Source organism: Myotis nattereri (assembly GCF_964212035.1).
Source record: "Myotis nattereri genome assembly, chromosome: 4".
Classification (NCBI taxonomy): domain Eukaryota; kingdom Metazoa; phylum Chordata; class Mammalia; order Chiroptera; family Vespertilionidae; genus Myotis; species Myotis nattereri.
The window spans coordinates 111,159,357-111,172,573 of record NC_138079.1 but is presented as its reverse complement, the minus strand read 5'-3'; the positions used below and the strand labels follow the sequence as shown (position 1 = coordinate 111,172,573).

General features: G+C 41.7%; 1 protein-coding gene across 1 annotated transcript in view; it reads left to right on the top strand.

The window, feature by feature from the left end:
- LOC308518602 (phospholipid-transporting ATPase ABCA3-like) overlaps positions 1–13,217 on the top strand; it is a gene marked incomplete at both ends in the record, with an annotated part of 259,837 nt that overhangs the window by 216,447 nt on the left and 30,173 nt on the right. The window contains 2 exons of the mRNA XM_081090313.1: positions 9,103–9,228; positions 9,429–9,623. Of these exons, the coding sequence (XP_080946439.1) occupies positions 9,103–9,228; positions 9,429–9,623 (321 nt within the window). The remainder of the gene's footprint in view (positions 1–9,102; positions 9,229–9,428; positions 9,624–13,217) is intronic.

Here is a 13,217-nt window from a genome sequence, read left to right as displayed (position 1 = left end):
GCCCGATGCCTTTCAGCTGCTGTACGACCCTCTGCATCGCAATTCAAAAAATTTAAAGTATAAAGAGCATGACTGAGTTTATTTTGAGGTAACATTCATCTCCCCCTTTTTTTGTTTTAGTAATTGCATTTTAAGGGTACGATTGACTCTTTCCGCTATTGCTTGAACTTGAGGGTTGTGAGAGATACCAGTTTTATGACAAATTTGATATTGCTGACAAAAGTGCTGAAAAGCAGAACTAGCATATGTGGGTCCATTGTCTGTTTTTAGCACTAAGGGAGGTCCTAGTACCGCAAAGGTGGCTAAGCAATGATTAATTACATGCTTGGCACTTTTCCCTGTTTGGGGAGTTGCAAAGATAAAGCGGGTGCAGGTATCTACATTAACACGTATCCATCTATGCTTGCCAAACTCTGGGATGTGGGTGACATCCATTTGCCAATTTGATTAGGTTTAAGAACCCTAGGATTAACCCGTAACGATTGTACAGGGCAATGAATTACACACTGAGAGCACTGCTTAACAATTTGATAAGCTTGCTCCCGAGAAATACTGAATTGTTTGTGCAAGGCAGCAGCATTTTGATGATGCAATGCGTGGGAGGACTGGGCAAGAGAAAATGGGGTAGCCTTTTGCATTACAGCAAGGAGGCAATCAATAGCATCATTGCCTATAGCTAACCGACCAGGGAGACCTGAATGAGATTGGATATGACCAATAAGGCAGGAAAATTGTTGTTCTCTAATAACCTTTTGAAGGCTGAGAAATAAATGAAAGAGTTCCTCTGAATTAGTGTGCCATATAGTAGCTGTTTCAATAATTTTGGCCATACTTACCACATAAGCATTGTCACTATATAGGTTGATGGGCTCTGTAGCAAGGTCTGTCAAGGCATAAATAAGAGCTTGTATTTCTACCCATTGTGCTGAAATATAAGGGGTTTGAAGGACTTTTGCTCCCCTGTTGCAGTAGATCCAGCCTTTCCAGAACTGGATCCATTTGTAAAAATGGTTAGTGCTTGAGGTATAGGTTGTGATTTCACTATCTTTGGGAAGGTAAACGTAGTAACTGAGAGAAAATATAAGACTTTATTTGCAGGATAATGGTTATCAACCTGTCCGGAGTAATTAGCAAGGGCAATTGCCAACTTGATCATTGCCAGAGCCAGTCTTGCTGTATAGCTGTAAATGGCACTACAATGAGGTCAGGGTCTTGGCCCACTAACTGGCCTGTTCGAAGGCGGGCTCAAGCTATTAGCTGGGAAACTGAATCATGGAAAGGAGTTAATACCTTGGTCGGAGAATAAGCCAAATATAGCCATTCAACAACTCCAGGAGCTTGCCAAATGACCCCAGTGGGTGTATGTGTAGTAGGGAAAATTAAAACCTGTAAAGGAACTTAAAACCTGTGCTGAACTTTAGGGATCCTAAACTTTATGTAGGGTTGTCCAAGCAGCATGGGGACAATGGAGATGAATCTCCCCTAAGTATATTAAATAAAGGGCTTAAGTCAGCAGTAGTTAATTTTAAAGCAGGTTGAATATCTCCTAATAATTTCTGGAAGTCAATTAATGTAAGTAAAGTGCCAGTCTGAATTTGAATTTTCGGAGGTTTTATTGTTTTTCCCCTCAATAATGTTGCCAAAATAAGAAAAAGGAAATGTCCTTTGAACCTTTTCAGGTGCTATGCATAATCCTGCACAATGCAGGGAACCCTGCAAATCTATATAGATAGTATTTAGAAGCGTTTCATGATTATGAGCTAAGAGAATGAATTATCCATATAATGAATAATATAAGCCTTGGGATATTTTTTCCTTATAGGATGTATGGCTGCGGCCACAGAATCCTGACATCAGGTAGGACTATTGGTCATGCCCTGAGGCAATACTTTCCATTGATACCTCTTTATGGGCTTCTTAAAATTTATTGCATGGACACTAAATGCAAATCTTTTGCAATCCTCAGGATGAAGAAGAACAGTAAAAAAGCAGTCTTTAAGATCTAATACTAATAAATGATATTTCAGTGGGATACCTGTAGGGGCTGGTAACCCCGACTGAAGGGGCCCCATAATCTCCATGGTTTTATTAATTGCCCTTAAGTCTTGCAATGGTCTCCATTTACCAGATTTTTTCTTTATTACAAATATGGGTGTGTTCCATGGACTGTGAGTGGGTTCAATATGTCCTGCCTCAAGCTGTACTCGAACCAACTCTTGTGCAGCTTTTAACTTCAGGGGCCACTGATCAACCCAGACAGGGGTATCTGCAAGCCAGGTCATTTTAGCTGCTGTACGCTGGGTGGGAGAGATAATCAAGGCCCCTGTTGAAAATTCTGGTAACCTAATCCGTGCCTCCCCTTTTGAGTGGACATGGGAATAGATGAATGCTTCCCTTGCTGATTCTTTCCTAAATCCCCTTAGGGGGTGAAATCCTTGATTAAGCATTTGAGAAGTAACAATGGAAATGGGACTTGTTACTAAAACTCCCATCTGCTCCAGCATATCTCATCCCCATACGTTAACAGGTAAATGTTGCAATACATAAAGTTGAAAATAGCCTGTATTTCCATCTGGATCTTCCCATCGAAGGAGTTGAGCACTCTGCAAGGGTTGAGTAACATGGCCCACTCCTTGCAATTTGGAAGCCATGAGGTTTAAAGGCCAGGCCTGCGGCCAGTGTCTGAAAGCTCCAATATCTATAATCCCTTTAAAAGGCTTCCCATTAATCATTAGTTCTCACTCAGGCTAGCCCTGCTTAACTATTCTTGCTCAGTATACCGAGTCGCTGGATCCAAAGCCCACTGCACCACGGGGCCGACCAGTTAAAGGCGGCCCTTCTGGATAGTAGGGCAGAAGGAGAATTTGTGCTATTTTTGTTTCCGGTAAGACCTGAATTATAGTATTAGTTGTTTGTGCCATTACTTTAATTTCTCCAGTATAGTCCTGATTTATCACCCCAGGGAGAACTTGAAATCCTTTCAATGTCAAATTGCTCCTCCCTAAAATTAATCCCATCGTGCTTGTGGGTAGGGGACTATACACTCCCGTAGCAATCGCCTGAGGCCCCATCTCGGGATTAGTACACATCGGGAGGTGGGACTGAGGTCCAATCCTACACTTCCCGGGGTGGCACAAAAGGTTTCGAACGGTTGGCTTTGGGACTGAGTCGGCTGTAAAGGCTGCAGTGGGGTCAAGGATAAGGCCCCTACTGTTTGGTGGGACCAGGCCCTGCCTAGGGGGCATGGAGTTATCATCAGCATCAGTCTTGGAGCGGCATTCATTTGCCCAATGCTTTCCTCTCCTGCATCTTGGACATAGTCCAGGCTGCTTGTTTCCACTCCCTGTAGCCTGTTGACTTCCATTTCCAGCACTGCAGTTTTTAGCAAAATGCCCTAGTTTGCCACCGTTAAAGCAACCCCCTTTCCTTTTCTGCTGACCAGCGAACAACATTTCTTTTAAGGCGGCAGCTAATACTGCACCTTGCACGTAGGCTGGTCCAAGGTCAGCACAAACGGATGAAATCATGTCCAGGACCGTTCTTCCTGTGGGGACTTAAAGCCTCTTAACATACTCCATTTGCATTTTCAACAGCTAATTGTTTCACAAGTATCATTCCAGCCTCAGTGTCAGCCACAACCCTGCCTACGGCTTGGAACAAACAGCCACAAAATCCTGATATGGCTCCTCAGAGCCTTGCCTAATCATGCTTATGTCTAGAGATTATTCCCCTTTTGTTGGTAGTTGCCTCCAGGCTTTGGCGGCACATATATATCTGCTGATAAGCTCGAGTGGGGTATCCTAACTGAGCCTGCAAAGCCTCATGAGGCCCGGTGCCCACGAGCATATAATTTGTAATGGATACCCCATGAGCGTGGTCTCTGCTAGCCTGCTCCGCACTAAGCTCTGCCCAATTACATTTCCATAGTAAGTAATCTCCAGGTGAGAGAAGCCTTCTCGACAGCATTCCAGTCACCAGGAGCCATAGCTTCCTCAGATACTGCATCTCGTAACCCCCGCACAAAGGGGGAGGTTGGTCCATACATAGGGCAAGAAGTCCTCAACTCCTTCAAAGTCTTAAAAGGTATAGACTGATGGCCACGGAGCATCTGACCTGGATTCTGAGGATCAGGCTGCTCAAATACAGGATATAGACTGAATCCTGAAGTATCTTCCCCAGCCTGCCTGGCCTCATACGAGTCTGCTGGAGTAGAGACAAAGGCACTGTATTTGTTTCTGCTTGTTTTGGGGGTAAAAGGAGAGGCTTATGAGCAACAGTAAACTCCCCGGATGCTAGCATCAGACCCCCACCATCCATTCCCACTGGCGCTGTTCCCTTGCTGCCTCCTCCTCCAATTCTCATTCATTTTGGGGAGGAAGCACATTGTTCAGAGGCTCCCCCCCCACAGGAGCTGTAGCCCCAGGGACTGGAAGAGGCAGCGGAGGCGCCAATGGTACAGGTGGAGTCGGAAGCCTCTGGTAACCTTTCCCCATCTGTCTTTTTTTTTTTCATTGTTTTATTGCTTAAAGCATTACAAAGAGTATTATATATGTCTCCTTTTTTTTCTCCCCTTGACCTTCCCCTAGTCTCCCCTACCCCCCAGTGTCTTGTGTCCATTGGTTATACTTATATGCATGCATACAAGTCCTTTGGTTGATTCCCCTGCCGCATTCATTCATTCCTTTTCCAAAGTGGGCTCTAGGCAGTCCCGAATCAGGGACGACAGACTAAAAGGAGAGGCAGAAATTCCCTCTGGACCTTCAGCTATGTAATGATCTATAACTTGCTTTCCTACCTTCTCCCATGCCTCTACATTTACCTTTCCTTCCTCAAGAAACTACGGGCAAGTTTTATTTACAAAATCTAACAAATAAAGGAGCTGTTGATGTCTAACAGAACAGCCCCATGCTTGGAGCATAGCTTTGTTTATTATTTTTTAAAATAAATCTTTATTGTTCAGATTATTACAGTTGTTCCTCTTTTACCTCCCCATAGTTCCCCTCCACCCCAGTTCCCACCCCACCCCATGCCCTTACCCCTCACCACTGTCCTTGTCCATAGGTGTATGATTTTTGTCCAGGCAGTTCCTGCGCCCTACACCCCTACCCCCTGAGAATTGTCATTCACTCCCTTTCTATGCCCCTGATTCTATTATATTCACCAGTTTATTCTGTTTATCAGATTTTTTTATTCACTTGATTTTTAGATTAACTTGTTGATAGATATGTATTTGTTGTCACTTTGTTGTTCATAATTTTTATCTTTACCTTTTTCTTCTTCTTCTTTTTCTCCTCCTCCTCCTCCTCCTCCTCCCCTTCCTCCTCCTCCTCCTCCTTCTTCTTTTTCTTCTCAAGAATACCCTTCAGCATTTCATGTAATACTGGTTTGTTGGTGATGAACTCCTTTAGCTTTTTCTTGTCTGTGAAGCCCTTTATCTGACCTTCAATTTTAAATGATAGCTTTGCTGGGTAGAGTAATCTTGGTTGTAGGTTCTTGGCATTCATCACTTTGAATATTTCTTCCCTTCTGGCCTGCATAGTTTCTGTTGAGAAATCAGCTGACAATCGTATGGGTACTCCCTTGTAGGTAACTAACTGTTTTTTTCTTTTCTTTTCTTTTCTTTTTTTAAATATATTTTATTGATTTTTCACAGAGAGGAAGGGAGAGAGATAGAGAGTTAGAAACATCGATGAGAGAGAAACATCGATCAGCTGCCTCCTGCACATCTTCCACTGGGGATGTGCCCGCAACCCAGGTACATGCCCTTGACCGGAATCGAACCTGGGACCTTTCAGTCCACAGGCCGATGCTCTATCCACTGAGCCAAACCGGTTTTGGCAGTTTTTCTCTTGCTGCTTTGAAGATTCTCTCTTTGTCTTTTGCCCTTGGCATTTTAATTATGATGTGTCTTGGTGTGGTCCTCTTTGGATTCTTCTTGTTTGGGGTTCTCTGCGCTTCTTGGACTTGGAGGTCTATTTCTTTCACCAGGTAGGGGAAGTTTTCTGTCATTATTTCTTCAAATAGGTTTTCAATATCTTGCTCTCTCTCTTCTTCTGGCACCCCCATAATTCGGATGTTGGTACACTTGAAGTTGACCCAGAGGCTCCTTACACTATCTTCATATTTTAGGATTCTTTTTCCTTTTTGCCTTTCCGGTTGAGTTTTTTTTTTCTTCTTCATATTTCAAATCTTTGACTTGATTCTTGGGATCCTCTCATCTGCTGTTGGATCTCTGTATATTATTCTTTATTTTAGTCAGTGTATGCTTAATTTCTGATTGGTCCTTTTTCATATCCTTCAGGGTCTCACTAAATTTCTCAGAGGTTTCTAGAAGATTCTTGAGTAACCTTATAACCATGGTTTTGAACTCTATATCCAGTATTTTGCTTTCATCCATTTCTTTCATTTGTGACATGTTTCTTTGTGTCCTCATTTTTTATGCTTCCCTGTGTTGATAGAGTGGCTTTCTGTGCTAGGTTTCCTATAGGGCCCAGTGGCTCAGCCTCCCTAATTACCTGGGTTGGACACTCTTGGTGCACCCCTTTGTGGGTTGTGTGCACAGTCTTTTTGTAGTTAAGCCTTGATTGCTGTTTGTATGACTGGAAGGAATTGACTTCCAGGCCAATTGGCTGTGAGGACCAGTTGTGTCTACAATGGAAGAACAACTGTGCTGGAGACACCCTTATGGGGCAGAAATTGCTTCAGTGGGGCTTTGGCATTCACTGAGTCTACCCCCTGAGTGTGTCTCTTATGGATGTGAAGAGCTGTAATCTTGATGGTCTCACTCTTGACCACTGGGTACACTGGCTCTTGGATCTCCAAGGAGGTGCAAAGTCAGCCTCTGCCTGAAGCCACCCAGCAGGAACTACAGAGAGATCTTCAGATTCCTCCTCTTTATTTGGGGCTTGGAGGTGCCCAGATGAGGCCCACCTTCAAAGCAATGCAAGCTGCTCTCAAGCCTTGGGCCTTCTTTTGGAAGCTCTTGGGCTCTCTGACCCAGCTGCAGCTTGTTAGGTTTTAGATTGCAAAAGGCCGGGCCATTCATATGCAAAAGTCTGCAAACAGCTTCAGTGGGGTTGTGAATTGGGTGGGGTAGGGTCCCAGGGAATCACCAGGGCAGAGCAAACAACAATGGCTGCCCATCAGCCCTGCCCCAAAGAGGTCTCTGTGTCCCGCGGCACCATGCAGGAACAATGATCACTGCAAGCACCTTTGAGAGAAAACCACCCTCGTGTTCCGGCCCGATGCCAGACAGTCCAGTTTCTCCCTGTATGAGTCTGGGTCCCCATAGTCTCGCCTGGAACTGGAGTTCAGAGCAGTTAGGAGCTTGTATCTCCTTCCTGATTGAAAAAGACAACCGCATACCCAATTACCAGCCCGTTTCCACATGCACATCTGTACCTCCACACCTCCTCCCAGTCTCAGTGCACTTTTCTCTTTCCTTCTAGTTGTATAACTTCTACTCAGCCACCCTTCCCGTGGTTCTGGATGATATCCATTTTGTCTTTGGTTTTAATTTTGATGTGGCTGTGCGAGGCAGCAAGTTCAGGTGTTTACCTATGCCACCATCTTCCTTTCCTTGGAGCATAGCTTTAAGCATAGATACATATAAGTTCTTTTCCTGTGATCCTGAATTTTCCATTTTCCATTTTCACCTAGCTTTTACTAAACTGCGTAAACTTCTCTCCTTACCTTACTTTTTGCTTTTTGCACGGGATTCACTGGAGCGTCCTTTCACCTTGCAATCGTAGTTCCTCCCATACTCAGGCTCCACGTTGGGCACCACATATGCTGCACCAGCACAGCCAAGGGTGAACCTGAGGAGGGGTGGTGAAGGATTGAAGAAAAGACAGACAAGAGAATACAGCTGGAGCTCAGTGAATCTCCCATGCTTGGATGAGGACAGAAAAGACCCAGCCTGCAAGATGATGCTTTATGTTATAGTCTGATTAAAACAAGGGTAGATTAACATGTACACAAATGTTCTTGTTTTGGCAACACTTGCAGCACCTCCCACAGCCAATTAGCTACTTAGAAAGGAATTAGGGAGGGCTACAAGGTCAGGCTTTATTATAATAGGAGAGCTCTGCTGGGACTTGTTTGTGGCCCTTCCATAGGTTAGCCTGAGGCTTGACCCTAGAGCAGCTCCCTACAGCTCCCCTTCCTTATGGAACCCTCCCAGGTTTTGGCACCAAATTTTAGGCTTGGCAAAGGAGAAATGCAGGAGGCAAAATGTATTAAGGGATTATGAATTTATTAGATCATCTTGATACCAGATGGGCTGAGCCCCAAAATGGCATCAGCACCCATGGACAGGAAGTCAGAGATTTTAAAGGACTCTAGGCAGGTTTTTTCTGGGTGTAGAATTCTCTGGGAGGGTCCAGATTCCTAGGAAGATCCGGAGGGGGAAGGAGAATAATCTTAGCAAGTGGTATGTGGTCTGAGCGAAATAGAATGTGGTCTAAGCCAAAGGGAATATCGGCTGTGAAGTGGCCTAAAGGTCAGTTCCCTGGAGTAGGGGGATGGATTCAATTTTTCGGTCAGACCTAACAGTTATTTTGCAATATCTATCTTGAAAATATAGAGCATAGGGGGCTTAAGAAAAGTCTAGTTAAGTCTTGCTGATTTTTTTAGCTCTCACTGTTTCTTTTTGGCAAAATTTATTTATTATTAAAATTTTATGACTGTATTTTTTAGTTTTTTATCCTCTTGAGATAACTTCTTTCTTAATAATCCGAGTGATAAAAACAAAACAAACAACAAATAAACCACACCCATTTACCTGAATATTTTAAATTCTATCTTTTAAAGATTTAAATTTTACAAATTAGCATGTTAATTCACACTCTTTCTAGTATATGAAATAACCTTTCCTTCTCCTCTGGGCTACCCTCTCATTCTAGTGATGAACTATTTATTATTTAAAACTTAGTCAAGGTGTACATGGGATGCTGAGCTGATATCCATTTTCTTGAATTGACTCAAACCTTCAGTTTTGACATCTTTGAGATTATCCTCCAGTTTAGGTTTCATGAAGCCATTCAGTCTAGACCAGAGGTCTAAAGGGTATCCACTTTTGTAATTTTTGTCTTGAAAATATAGGGGAAAGTGTCTGAGGAGTTATCCGGGGAATGTAAAGATGAAGACGTAGAAAATGAAAGAAAGAGGATCCTGGAGCAGCCGCAGGAGCTGCTGAATTCTTCAGTACTTATTAAGGAGCTCATAAAGGTAACATCTTTCACTGTCCAGCATAAGCTGGCTCATTGCCACCCCAGAGCATGCCACTGGTGTCCAGGGTTCACTGTACTTCTTTGGGATCTGTGTATATTTCCCAGTGTAATGGAAGAATTTTTATTGTCTGAAGATAGTGGTCCATGGGGTTGTTTTACTTGACATACAAATATTCTTTACTATATTGCTTTTTTTAGATCTATTTTAAGTGTCCAGTCATTCTGGCTGTGAAAAATATCTCCATTACAATCCAAAAGGGAGAGTGCTTTGGATTGCTTGGACTCAACGGAGCTGGAAAAACTACTACCTTCCAAATTTTGACTGGAGAAGAGACTGCTACCTCTGGGCATGTGTTCATTGAAGGCTTTAGCATCACTGACAATATCCAAAAGGTAAGACTCTATTACTGTCTGAGATGTGAGGTGCATGATTAGTGGGGTACTGGTAACAGGCAGATGGCAGGAGAGAATAGATAGGAATTATGGTAGGAATTGATATGATACTGTTGACACAGATTCTGGAGAGATAGTGAAGCATCAAAAGCAAAATCAAGAGTATGTTTGAAACTGTTAGCGTAAAAGGTAAGTTCTATCAATATCTAGAATATGCCGGACAGGGTGCTGTAAGGAAAGAAAGACTGGCCTGAAGGAGAAGGTGACCTGAAATTGAGTTGCAAACTGAAGCTTTGATTCCTCTTGGGGGGGGAACAGGATGGCCTGACTGAGCAATCCCAAATTGAAACCAGATAGCTGGCCTCTGTATCCCTGAAAAGCCAGTCATTAGCTGCGCATGCTACATGAGAGGACATAACCTTGAAAAGAAACCAGGTGGGGAAAACATTCAAGAAGGGAAAATGGTCAAAGATGTCAAGTTCAAGGAAGTCTCAGGCACAGTAAAGCCCGAATAGGGTCCATTGGCTTAGTGACTAGAACCGCACCGATGCACTGGGGCTGCACTAAGGTGGTAATGGGAGCCTGGATGGTGCATTCTTTCCTCTCCAGCTCACTGAGAACCACCATCATAGCATCAGAAGATAGTGCTAGGAGAGCCTGCATATTGTAGGACAAGCATGTCAGAGTCAAAGGCTAACACGGGCCAAATAATCAAGGTGTAAGTTTCTGTGGGCCGCAAAAAACCTCCAAAAGCTTCAATTTTCATAGAAACGTAGGTTTATTTCAATAGAGACATGCTGAATACAAAGGGCTGAAATAAATGAGTCATTGTTAACATAAAATAATGGAACATTTTAATAAAAATATTTTTTCTTGAACATTAACTTACCAGACACTGAATAACTGCACAAATTAATAAGCGTAATGCAAATAAACCTATTTTTCTTGTTCTCCAAAAGCAAAATATTTCCTGTTGCGCACACCACACAAGTCAGTCCAAGACTAATGACGTGGCAGTCGGCTGCTATAATATTCACAGCTAGTATTAGTGGAGAGAAATGGTGTGCCTGCGCATAAGGCGCATAAGGGAAATGAATGCAACATGATTATAGTAATCAGTCATTAGCAAAAATTGTAGTTCATCATTAATAACTATGTCTAACAGGATATTGTAAAAATTAAGTTACAAAATTTTTATTAAAACATTTCTTACATACCATTATATTGGCTGGGCTGCAAAAATATTCGACAGTAGTCTGGTAACAAAGGTGAAGCTAAGAATTTGGATTATAGTTTGAAGAAACTTATCTGTGAGACAAAGGGAAGACTTAGAATTTATTCAGAGTTGTGAGAATGAGACAGCGGTTATTTTACACATTGAGCCATTTGATCACTAGACTGGAAGAAGTTGAGGAACTAGAGGAAGAAGTGGTAGATGATGAAGAAAGGTGAGTGGGTCCTGTCAGGTGGTTCTTGGATGGAAGGGTGAGTGGGGCTCATCCTAAGATCCCCATCCACACCACTGAGCAAGCCCCTGGTGGGACATAGGTTTGTGAGGAATGACAGAAAAATCAAATGAAGATGGTGCCAAACAGAACAGGCTAACTTGGGAACAAAAGAGATAGTCCATATAAAGTGTCAAATTTAAAAAGAGATCATGCAGACAAGTAAGGAGCCTTTTGCAATGGTGCATTCAGTGAGTCTGAGAGAGCTTTTCAGTCTTCAAGGAATCTCTCCAAGTTGGCTCATCTGAAACATGACAGATGATCTTTTCATTTCCTTGGGCTTTAAAAATGTTTCTAACATTGTCCATTTTATTGTGGTAAAACTATGTAACAGGAAATTTACCCATTATAAACATTTCTGAATGTGCAATTCACTGGCATTCAGGACATGCACATTATTGTGCAAACTTCACCACTATCCATCTCCAGAACTTCTGCATTTTTTTCCAAATGAATGTCTACCAGTTAAACAGTAACTCCTCATCCCCCTTCTTCCCTGGTATCCACTATTCTACTTTCTGGTTTTATAAATTTGACTATTCTAGGTTCCTCATATCAGTAGAGTAATATAATATTTGTTCTTTTATGTCTGACATTTTATCTAGCATAATCCTTTCAAGGTTCACATATGTATCAGAATTTTATGCCATTTCAAGACTGAATAATATTCCATTATAAAAGGACCATGCTTTGTCCATTAATCTATTGATAAATATTGGGGCTGTTTCCACCCCTTGGCTATTGAATGCTATTCTGAACATGAGCGTACAAATATCTTTCAATTATTTGGGATATATTTCTAAAAGTAGATTTTCAGACTATAGGGTAATTAGTTTAATTTTCTGAGGAAATGCCATCCTGTATTTTAAAGTGGCTGCACCATTTTATATTCTCACCAGCAATTCACAAGAGTTCCATTTTCTCCACATCATCACAAACACTTGTTTGTTTTTTTGTTTGCTTGTTTTTTATCGATAATACCCATCCTAATGGGTGTGAAGTGGTATGTCACAGTGGTTTGACTTGCATTTCTCTAATGATTTTGATGTTGAGCATCTTTACATGTGCTTATGGGCAATTTGTATGTCTTCTTTGAAGAACTTTCTACTCAATCCTTAGTACATTTTAAATTTGGGTTGTTTGATTTTTATTGTTGGAAAAGTTCTTTACGTAATCTGGATAATTATCCCTTACCATATGTGTGATTTGCAAATATTTTCTTTCATTCTGTTGCCTTTCCAATATCCTTTGATGAACAAAATTTTTAAATTTTGATGATGTACAACTTATATACTTTTCTTATTGCCTGTGCTTTTGGTTTCATATTCACACATCATTACTAAATCCAATATCATGAGCTTCTCTTATGTTTTTTTCTAAGAGTTTTATAGTTTTAGAACTTACTTTTAGGTTTTTAATCAATTTTAAATTAGTTATTATATAACAGAAGGTAAGGGTCAAAATTCAGTCTTTGCACCTTGGCTGGTGTGGCTCAGTTGGTTGGGCATTGTTCAGTGCACCGAAAGGTTGCCAGCTTGATTCCTGGTCAGAGCATATGCCCTAGTTGTGGGCTCATTCCCTGGTAGGAGGCATGCACAAGGCAGTTGATTGATTTTTCACTCTCGCATCAATGTTTTTCTCTGCCTTCCTCCCTCTTCCTCTCTCTTGCAAATATATCATTTTAAAAAATCTTTTTTTAAAAAATCAGTATTTTCATGTGAATATATAGGTGTCCCAGCACCATTTGTTGAAAAGACTACTCTTTCTCTCATGAGTGTCCTTGGCACCCTTGTTGAAAATCATTTGACTATTTTTGCAAAGGGTCGTTTCTGAGCTATCTTGTTTCATTGTTCTACATGTCTGTCTTTATGCCAGTATTACAGTGGCTTTAAAGCAAGTTTTGAAATCAGGAAGTGTGACTTCTCTAAATTTCTTCTGTTTTGAGATTGTTTTCACTAATTAAGGATTCAAGCTCCCCACACAAAATTTAAGGATGGGCTTTTCTATTTCTGCAAAAAAACACACAAATCATTAGGATTTTGCTAGAGATTGCATTGAATCTGTAGATAATTTTTGGTAACTTTGACAT